This window comes from Cnephaeus nilssonii (assembly GCF_951640355.1).
Source record: "Cnephaeus nilssonii genome assembly, chromosome: 2".
NCBI lineage: Eukaryota > Metazoa > Chordata > Mammalia > Chiroptera > Vespertilionidae > Cnephaeus > Cnephaeus nilssonii.
In genome coordinates this window covers 12,468,302-12,478,857 of record NC_137073.1, presented here as the reverse complement: position 1 = coordinate 12,478,857, position 10,556 = coordinate 12,468,302, and the positions used below count along the sequence as shown (strand labels likewise).

General features: G+C 64.7%; 1 protein-coding gene across 1 annotated transcript; it reads left to right on the top strand.

Moving 5' to 3' along the window:
• Window positions 1-3,123: 3,123 nt before the first annotated feature.
• On the top strand, window positions 3,124-9,402 carry LOC307104974 (interleukin-9 receptor-like; the record flags this gene model as incomplete). The annotated part of the gene is given in 9 exon segments (XM_079780309.1): window positions 3,124-3,190; window positions 3,456-3,603; window positions 3,707-3,885; window positions 4,547-4,692; window positions 5,107-5,308; window positions 5,743-5,848; window positions 7,043-7,127; window positions 8,853-9,356; window positions 9,358-9,402. Coding segments are annotated over 9 exon segments (1,482 nt in total).
• Window positions 9,403-10,556: the final 1,154 nt, after the last annotated feature.

Below are 10,556 nucleotides of genomic sequence, written 5' to 3'. Positions count from 1 at the left end.
AGGGGGTTTCGGGGTGCGTTTCTTGAACATTTAGGGTGGGTGCAGGGGGCACAACATAAATCAGACAGGTTCTCACCTGATGTGGGGGTGCTGCAAAGGGGCAGCGAGGGCCGCTGGGGAAGGTCCCGGCAGGAGAGGGGAGTTATGTCTCCCCGTTTAACCTCCAAGCCCCCCAAAGAGAACTGTGTCAACAGCCTTATTCTAGCCCTGACCCATGGCTACCACCTGCTTTCTGCTCCTGTTGTCTGCTGGGGAGACGGACTGGGGTGCTCAGGGAGGGCTTCCTGAAGGAAGAGGCCTGTGATGGGGAAGGAGGCCAGGCAGGGGGTCCGTGTGAGAAGGCCCGCAGGGAGCCAGGGTTGGAGAGCAGACCAGCAGGGACCACGTGAGCTCCCGAGGCTCCCCTCTGCCCCTCTGACTCCATCCTCAGCCTCTCTCCCCGCTCCCCCCGCCCCCCCGCTGCCCTGAGTCCCGCCCTCTGTACACCCTTATCCACCCGAGGCCCGGTGGGTCCAGCCCTTACCTCTCCCATAGCTCCTGCCCGGCGTGTCCATGTTTCCCGGACATGCGCCCTGATGGAGCGCCCCTCCCACTCACCATTCTCAGGAAGGATGTGGTCGGTGGTCCTGGCGGCCACCCTCCCCTTCCTCCAGTCTTCGTGCGCACTCTGGACTCACCCAGCGGTCTTGACCTCTCCTGCGCCCTGCCCTTCCCACCCACTGAGCACCCACAGGAAGCACAGCGTCCTGGGCAGCTTCTGCCCAGCAGCATCCGGGGTCCCATTGGTGCCATCGGGGCCATCAGTCCAGTTGGGGCCGGGGGGGCCCACATGTGCTTGTGTGACCCAAAGGGGGAGTTGGGATTGACTCCCATTTCTGGCCCCATTTCCTAGCACAGTCCCCACGTCCCCCAGGCTCCAGCAGTTTCGGGGGGCGGGGGGGGCGGGGCTGTGGCCTGAATTTATTCCTCCTCCCAAGCAGGAAGGGGAGCGAGAAGACAGAGGACAAGTGCCCGTTTAATTAGCAGCTTCCACCTCACCCCGCTCTGTCTGCCAGGGAGAGTAACAGGGATATCGCTCCCTCTCCATGAAAACTATAAAACAGACTCCGTGTTAAAGGGGCAGTAAGTGGGCACAGTGACTGGTGTGAAGCTGACTCGGAGCGGGTGCGGTAAGCCACCAAGGATCCCAGGGTTCCCGCCAGCCCCCAGCCTGCCTGCTTTGGCTGGGCCAGGGAGGTGAGGGACTGAGTGGTCTGGAGACCTGACCCTGGTCCTGTGGTGTCTGTGGGTGCTGAGGCAGGGATCCAGCTGCAAGCCAGCCCACGACTTTGGGATGGGCCAGGAAACCATGGCAGGCAAGCTGACCTTGACCCCGAGGCCATGGAGGAGATGGGGCTCTAGGGGGAGGGGCTCCCCCATGACTAGAGGTCTTAGGGAGCATCTCTGTCCAAGGGAACTTCTGCTGCTCTACAGCCATCCCTGAGATGTGATTGGGCCTCGCGGTGTCATCGCAATGCCTCCTACAGGACCAGGCAGGAAGCAGGCGGGGTTTCTGCACCACCTGGCCCCGTGTCCGTTGTCCAGGGTGGGGGTGGCCCTGCCTCAATATTGTCCCGCCTCTCGCTTGAGGAGCCCTGAAGAGAGAGACCAGTGGTACCCTGTGAGCTCACAGGCTTGTATGGGAGCCAAGAATGGAGGTGCCAGGTGCCAAGGATTGGGCAGGTGCCTGGTTTCTCTGGGCCTCAGTTTCCTCATCTGTGGGAGGGTGGTGGCTGCGCTCTACCCAGCTCTCTAGGTATAGACAGAGGTGTTCTCTGCCAAGGAAAAGCAAGGATTGACCCCCCCCCAGGATGATCCCACCCAACCCTTCACCACTCCCCAGGGTGGGTCCTGGCCCCCAGGCCTGCTGAGCTTGGAGCCACTGTACTCCATGCTCTTGAGCCACTGGCTCCTGGGTTAGCCTGAGCCGGGCCGGCCTGGTCTGCACAGATGCACGTGTCCCTCCACCCTGGGGCCTGGGGCCTGGGGCCTGCTGGGCCCGAGCTCCCCGGGGCCTGGTGCTCACTCGGATCCCGTCTTCACACGCCCCGGGAGTGCGTTGTGGTCAGGCGGCTCCACCTGTAACTGAGCAGGAGCGGGCAGACCTGCAGACGATCGCTGTGGCTAGGGGTGCCGGTGGCGCTTCATTCTAGGGAAGGGTGAGATCTTCCTGATCTGAGCAGGGTCTGGTCTGTGGGCACAGAGATAGTCTGCGGGGACACGGGTGGGGTCGGAGGGGTGTCTGCTTCCTGGGGCGTGTGTGCTGAGGTCGGCGTGTGTCTGCAGCGTTTCGGCCTCCTTATCGCCCATCAGGCTTGCATAACCAGGCGGACCATGCTTCCTGCCTAGGGGCTATCAGTGCGCCATCTGGAGCTGCAAACGGGGTGATAGGGTACCAGCGGCTTCCCTGCACGGCACCCAGGGACTGCCTCACGCCCAGGCCCGAGTCTCCACTAACCTCTGCTCTCCCAGGGGCCCGGGGGCTTGGGCTAGCACCTCTGAGTGGGGTGTGACACAGAGTTTAGGAAGTGCCCGCTGTTGCATGGACACCTCACGGCCATCCTCCGCCCTCCTGCAGCAGAGCGCTGGGACAGGCCGTAATTGAAGGGGACGCAGGGAGAGAGGCTATGGTAGAAGTTGGCCGTGTGACCCTTGGCAAGGCACTTCCCCGCCTTGGGAGTCAGCTCCCTGCCTCACAAGTCTCGTGGGAATTCCAGTGGGTAATGCATGTTACACAGACCGCCAGGCATGGCCTCGCAGAGCTCAGGATGGGACCTGGGCCAGGGCCAGGGACTGGGCTGGCAGAGGACAGTGGTCCCAGAGAGGAGACTTCCAGGCTGCGTGTGAGGGTCCCCTCTTGTCTGCTGCAGCCTCGAGTCCTTGTCAGGTCGACTGACCTTCTGAGCCTGGTGGCGTGTTGGTGCAGCTCGGACAGGGGTGCCCGATCGTGTTCACAGGACAGGTAGGTGAGTGGGAGGGGGCGACCCATTCAGAGCACTGTGGGGAGCGCTCCTCACAGGGAGGGACTCACGGGCGGCATCCCTTGCAGGCTGGACCTTGGAGAGTGAAGCCCTGGCGCGCGGGATGGGCACCTGGCTCCTGGTCTGCAGCTGGGTCGGCTTGGGAGTCTTGGTGCCCGGAGAAGGAGGCGGTGAGGGCACTAGTGAGGTGTGGGGGGAGGCTGCGGGGCAGGCTGCCTGTCCCACTCCTCAGGGAGGGTGTGGCCGAACTGTGCTAGGACCTGCCCTCCAGGGACCACCCTGGACTCCAGTCCCACCCACGTGCCGTGGGCCAGAGCATGGCCATCCAGACCTCCCAGCCCTGCCCCGATGAAGTCTCCTGCTATCCTTCTTTGGGGACCCCCCTGTTAGGGGGTCAGTTTCCGGAGCCTCCCCTCCCCACCTCCCTGCCCGCAGCAGTCTCTGTGGGCTCCCAGCGGTCGCTGCTCCCAGGGCTGGGCGCCGGAACTGTCACCTGCCTCACCAACAACATCCTCAGGATTGACTGCCACTGGCCGGCCCCAGAGCTGGGCCCGGGCCCCAGCCCCTGGCTCCTCTTCACCAGGTGAGGGTGCGGCCAGGCCCGCCTGGGCAGAGGGCAGGGGTGAGGGCAGGGCCGCCATGACCGCAGCAGGGGCCGGGCCGGCGCTGATGCACACCCTTTCTAGCAACCACGCTCCGGGCAGCAGGCACAGGTGTGTCTTCCGGGGCCGCGCGTGCACCGTGGTCCTGCCGCCCGAGGAGGTCATCGCGCCTTCCGACAACTTCACCATCACTCTGCACCGGCACCTCTCTGGGAAGGAGCAGGTCAGCCTGGTGGACCCCCAGTACCTGCCCCGGAGACATGGTGAGGCCTGGGGTGGGCACCTTGGCCGCCGCGGCCGGAAACATCCAGGCTGCCCAGCTGTTGGGGGCAGGGCCCTGCAGCGGGGAGTCCCGTGCCTCCTGAGTGCCCTTGGGCCCTGCCAGAGATCCCGCCCCGCCCCCCCCCCGCCCCCCCCGCTGCGCCCGGGCTGGGAGAGGCTGGGCCTGGGAGGGGAGGGGTTCCAAAGGACGATGAAGATGCAGAGCTTCGAGATGGGCCTGGGCTGCAGCTCGAAATGCACGTCCGTCATAGAGGAAGGAGCCCCATGATACAGCTCCTGAGGGACAGGGAAGCCGGCCGCGAGAGTCGCCTTGTCTGGCTGAGGGGCTGGAGGAGCCATTGCTGTGCTGTCTCACCTGGGGCTTCCCTGGAGCAGCCTCCCATGAGGCCCCTGGTCTGCGAGGGCCTTGAACACGCCCCAGAGCCCATCGGACCCCAGCCCTGCTCAGCCTCAGAAGCCCGTCAGACCCCCAGTGCAGGCTGCAGGAGCCCGTCAGACCCCCAGTGCAGGCTGCAGGGGCCGTCAGACCCCCAGTGCAGGCTGCAGGGGCCGTCAGACCCCCAGTACAGGCTGCAGGGGCCCGTCAGACCCCAGTCCTCGGCAGGCTGGCTGACACACTCACGTGGCCTCATCCTGTTCTAGTGAAGCTGGACCCTCCCTCCGACCTGCAGAGCAATGTCAGCTCTGACTCTTGTGTCCTGACCTGGGGCGTCAGCCCTGCCTTGGAGCCGCTGGCCTCGCTGCTCAGCTATGAGCTGGCCTTCAAGAGGCAGGAGGAGGCCTGGGAGGTAACGCTCGGGCTGGCCAGCTAGGGGCCTCGGTCTCTCCTCATTCCACACAGGGAGAGGCTGATGAGAAGGGAGGTGACCAGAGCCAAGAGAACGTGTGTGCAAGCATGCACGTGTTTGTATGTCTGTGTACGAGTGTGCCTGTGTATGCCTGAACATGATATATGTGAGTGCTCACAGGGCATGCCTATGTGTATGCATGTAGCGAGGGTGGTGAGCGTGTTTGTGTGTGCGCGCCAGCACACAGGTAGGGGAGTGTAGGCGTGTGCCTGTGGTGTGTGCGTGCGTACATGTGTGAGTGTGCCGTGTGTACATGAGTGTGGTGAGTGTGCCTCAGTGTGTGTGTGTACGTCCTCAAGGGCTGGCGTGCCCAGTCTCACCCTCAGCAACTGCTCATTGTCCTCAACCCCCTAGCGGGCCCGGCACAAGGGTCACATTGTTGGGGTGACCGGGCTCACCCTGGAGGCTGTTGAATTGGACCCTGGTTCCACCTATGAGGCCAGGCTGCGTGTCCAGATGGCCGCCCTGGAGGACGCCGTGGCGGAGGAGGAGCGCTACGAGGGCCACTGGAGCGAATGGAGCCAGCCCGTGAGCTTCCTGTCTCCCCAGAGACAAGGTGGGTGCTCGCGGCTGCTGCCCTTCGGGAGTCCGCTTGGGCCTCCCCTCCCCGCTTTTCCCCTGGGACCGTCCCTGAGGCAGTCACAGCCCTGAGGGCTGAGGTGTGCAGGGAGGAAGCAAACACAGCCGAACTCGGGTGTCCCAGGAACCTGGAGTCCTGGCTCAGCTGGGGGTGCGGCCCAGGGCTGTGTGCACAGGGTGCTGGGCGGCTCCCTGACCCGATGGCCCTGCAGAAGGGAAGGTGAGGCCAGGGTGCACGAGTCACTAAGACGCTTGAGCAGGCATCGCGCAGACCTCCAGGCCATTGCAGCTTCCCACGCAGGCCCGGGGCACTCGGGGGGCGGGGCGGGTGGGGGCGTCTTTGCCACGTGGGTTTGGAGGAACATCCTGGTGCGGACGCTGCTCACAGCTCTGGGCCCTTCCTGCTCTCAGGGCCCCTGGTCTCACCTCTGAGGCAGCCCGACAGCACCTGGGTCGCCATGTCCATCTTTCTCCTGCTGACCAGCCTGACCTACCTCCTGTTCAAGCTGTCACCCAGGTCGGTACCCAAGGGCTGTGCATGTGGATGTGTGTGCGTGTCAATGCGTGTGGTAGGTGGGGTGCGGAGGGCAAACCAGCGATGCTCCCCTGTGCTCCTCCCTTTCCCACCGTCAGGTCCTGGGTGGGGCGGGAGTGTCCAAGTTGCCAGGGTTGAAGTGTGTGTGTGTGTGTGTGTGTGTGTGTGTGTGTGTGTGTGTGGTGGGGGGGCGGTGTGACCCTGAAGAGCCGAGGAGGGACCCAAAGTCACCGGGTCCAAGTCGCTGAGGCCCTGTCTCCAGCCCCTGGAGGTGCTGGGCGGTGTGCTCCTTGCTAACACAGCCTGTGAACACACAGCGTCGGGCACCTGGTGTGCCCGGGACCCTGTTCTCAGCCTGGTGGCCTCAGAGAACAGACGGAGACGGGCCATCACACCTGTCAGGGTGTTAGAGGGCACGGGCCTCCTCAAGGACGGGGCGCACAGGAGACTGGCCAGGTGTGGCTGTGTAGAGAGAGGATGCGGACCAAGAGAGCAATGGGGTGGGTGAGTGGTGAGGAAGAGGGGTGCTGGGGGCAATGGGCGGGGCCGAGAGGTAGAGGAGGGTGCTGGGCTTGTCCTTGGAGCCAAGAGCCGGGGAGAGAGGCAAAGATAGAGCCAAGTGGAGGGAATTGCCGGGGTCATAGGAAGGGGAACCGAGGGGACACCTGGGCAGAGGTGTGAGCTGTGACTCCTGGCGCCACCCCTGAGCTGGGGAACTAGAGGCTCCGGGTCCCAGGGGAGGCAGGTAAAGGTGATCTGGACCTTTTGGGTTGGAGCTCTGTGCTGCATCCTTGGGGGAGGGCCAGTGGGCCCAGACTGGGCAGATCTGGGAGTGTGGGGAGGGAAGGGGTTGCCACCTGCCTGCTCAGGGCAGCTGGGGTTCCTGGAGGTGCTGGCTCCCTCTGAGTCACAGCTGGTTGCCCCCAGCCCCAAACTCACCATCAAACGCACTCTGCAAAGGACACATGTGTTGGTATACATCAGTGCCATGGCCAGGGGGCACAGGGCCAGGGGTTGGGTCTCCCCGAGAGCAGGCTCGGATGTGGTGGAGGAGGGCGTGTGGCAGCTGCACGCACGGGGCAGAGCTGGCCGCCTGTGGTGGGAAGAGCTGAGCTCCCTGCAGGGGCCCCGCTTCCCGGGGCTGGGCAGGCCCCTGACCGTGCCCTCCTGGCTCAGGGTGAAGAGAACCCTTCACCAGAACGTGCCGTCCCCAGTGCCCTTCTTCCAGCCTCTCTACAGCGTGCACCGCGGGAACTTCCAGGTGCGTGGCCGCAGGGCAGGGCGGGCAGGGGCTGCCCAGAGGCCTGGCTGGCTCAGGATGTGGGCTCTGGGTGAGGGTTGGGGGGAGCATGGGGACCTTTCTCAGTGCTTTGAGCTTTTTGGGTATATAGAGTGGGTTTAAATTCATACACGGTGTCTCCAATGGGCAACCCCCCCAAAAAGAAACCAAAAGGAACTATTTTCTATTGCTGTTTCTTTTTGTTCTCATGTCTAATTCCACTGTTAACGGAAAAAATGTAAACTTTCTTATGACATTATCTGCCCTCTGCTCGCAGCGGCCCCTGGAGGTGAATCCCGGGCCGTCTGCACCTGCCGCCTCGTCCTTTCTTCACCTCCCGGTGTCTGTGCTGGCGGCCGCGGGGAGGGTCTCCAGTGTGTGAGCTGCCCTTGGGGCCCTCGCTGGCCCGGGGGCCACTGCTCTGGTGGCCAGAGTGGGGTGACTGGCCCTTGCTGGCCGCCCTGGTAGCTCACTGGCACCTGGGCCAGAGTGGACCCTCTCTGTCCCCCTTTGTGGAGCCCTGGGGGGTGCCCGCAGGGCAATGACAAGCTGGGAACAGACCTGTGCCCTCCCTGCTGCCTGGAGGCTCCTGCTCCCCGGGCATAGGCGGGACGGGTGGGGGAGGAGGCGCTCCCACCCGCTCAGGGCCCTCCCTTTGGGCGAAGGAGCGGAGGCAGTGCTTCCTGGGTCCTCAGGCTGCCCTTCCCAGGGCCCGCTCCCGTCACAAGTTGTCCAAAAGCATCATTTGAAGCTTAAAGCAGAGCCCCTTGTCCTTGGTGGAGCCCACCTCTTTCCCCGGGCAGTGGACCGGACAAGGTCCCCTAGGCAGCTGGGGACAAAGGCTGAGTGAGACGAAGATTTTGATTGCCCCTGGGCTGCAGGCACCCAGCCCCTTCTCGGTAGAACCAGGACACCTGCCTGGGGACAGAGCCCTGGGGGCGGTCTGCAGCCACGGGGAGCCCGGCAGTGCAGGGACAGAGCGGGGAGCCCGGCAGTGCAGGGACAGAGCCCTCGGGGCGGTCTGCAGCCATGGGGAGCCCGGCAGTGCAGGGACAGAGCCCTCGGGGCGGTCTGCAGCCATGGGGAGCCCGGCAGTGCAGGGACGGAGCCCTGGGGGCGGTCTGCAGCCATGGGGAGCCCGGCAGTGCAGGGGCAGAGCCCTCGGGGCGGTCTGCAGCCGCGGGGAGCCCGGCAGTGCAGGGACGGAGGATGTGGTGTGTGTGGTGCATCTGCTGGAGGCTCCTGGTCCTACCAGGGAGCAGCTTCCTTTTGGAGGTGGGGGTGAGGCGAGGGGTGGGGGTGGGAAAGGCTGCCTCCTGTGGCCCCAGGAAGGGGTGCAGGTCTGCCTGCCTCAAAGGCTCCAGTCCCGACAGCATCTCCAGTGTTGGTGCGTGTGTGTGAGGGCGGGAGTGGGGGTCGGCGAGCTCTAGTTGCTGAAAGTGCCAGGAGCAGGCAGAGGTTGGCTCGGTTCTCCCTCGTTTCAGGCTGCTGTGAGCCCCAGGCCCTGTGCTGGGGGAGGGGCGGGGCCTGAAGGAACTCGGGGTCCCATGCTGAGGCTGGGCTGGCACGTGGGGGGAAGACAGGACGTTGGGGCACAGGTGCTGCTTGACCTCTGGGTGTGGGTGTCGGGAGGGCTTCCTGGAGGAGGAGGGGAGGCTGCTCCCAGGTGAGTCCGTGGCGCTGCCTGAGCCCCCTGCTCTGTTCCAGACCTGGACAGGGACCCACAGAGCCGGCGTGCAGCCGAGCCAGGGCGGGGTCGGTGCCGCCCAAGGAGCCTCGGAGTCCGGCGCCCGGGAGGCCGTTGCGTTGCTTATCTACGAGCCGGCGGACCCCTGGCCGTCCGTGGGCCTGGAGGAGGAGGGCCCTAACACTGCACTCCCGGCCGATGTGTTCCCTGCAGCCCTGGAGTGTGGAGAGCGGCTGCCTGCCTACCTGCCGCAGGAGGAGTGGGTGCCCGCGAGCCCCGCCAGGCTGGCGCCCCCCCAGTCAGAGGGCAGCAGCTGCAGCGACTACTGTGCCCTGGGCTGCTACGGCGGGTGCCACCCCCCACCTTTCCCAGGAAACATGCCGGGTTCTGGGCCCATCTGTGCCTCGGCCTGTGGACTTTCCTGCGACCAGCAGAGCCTGGCTGCCAGGCCAGGAGGCAGCTCTGTGGGAGCGGGTCTCGGTCAGGGGCCAGACCTTAGGGAACAGGCCGCGTGCGGACCCCAGGGCGTGTCCGTCTCCCATCCCCGGCAGACAGTGGGCGCGGTCCTGAAAGGCCCCGAGCCCGACTCGGCCAGCTGCATCGTGTCCACTTTGGGGAAAATGGACTGAAGTTTCTGGAGCGGACCTTGGCGGCACTGGGCCGCCTGCAGAGGGGCCAGGCACCCTGTCTGGATGGAGGCAGGAGGCGCCTCCTCCCTCCTCGCAACTTAGCACCTGGGGGGCGGGGGCTCTGCACCCAGCATGCTGCCAAGGGGCACCTCCTCCCGCCCGCCCTCTGCTTTCTGGCTCCATCCCAGGCTCCTCTGAGAAGAGGGCTGTTCTGCCCTCGCCCCTTAAAGGGCCAGCCTGGGCCCATGGACACAGGTGAGATGCTGTGACCGGCCGGAGCGTCCTCTTTCTGTGCCTTCCGGAGGCCTCTCTCCTGCTGGGGTTAAAGGGCGTGTAGTAGCTGTCACAACTGCTGCTGGGGGTGGGGGTGGCCCAGAGAGGGGCAGGGTGGGGGGCTGGCCACGCCTGGGCTTTCTGGGCTCTTGGAATAATAGCACCAGCTCCAGCTGAGGCCAACCCTGCCCTCCGGTCCTCATCGGTCACGGCCCGGAGGCTGAGAGCTGTGGCCAGCGTCGGCTGGAAGTGAGCACCCAGCAGTGGCCTGGCCTGTGCAGGACCCCCCTGTGGAGAGAGGGGGACGGAGCAGAGGGCGCCTGCATCAGCCTCCTGGGAGTGACGTGACAGGGCCACACACTCGGCGGCTGAGAGAACAGAGATGTGTCTCCAGGGGTCGCAGGGCCAGGAGGACACAGGGACGGTCTCTCTCCAGCCACGGGCAGTGTCTCGGCGGGGGCCGGGGCTCCGATCCCCACAGGGGTTTTCCTGTGGGCGTGTGTCTGTCCTGATTCCCCTTTTTATAGCAGCACAGTCACAGTGGGTCAGGGCTGACCCAAATGACTGCATCTTGGCTTGGTCATCTAAAAAGATCCTATTTCGGTGGTGAAGGCCTGGGGTGGGGGGTGGGGTCAATAGGGGGAAAAGTGTACATATATAACACTTTCAACAATAACGAATTATTAAAAAATAAAAAAATAAAAAGACCCTATTTCGCCCTAGCCAGTTTGGCTCAGTGGATAGAGCGTCGGCCTGCAGACTGAAAGGTCCCGGGTTCGATTCCGGTTAAGGGCATGCACCTCAGTTGCAGGCTGCTCCCCG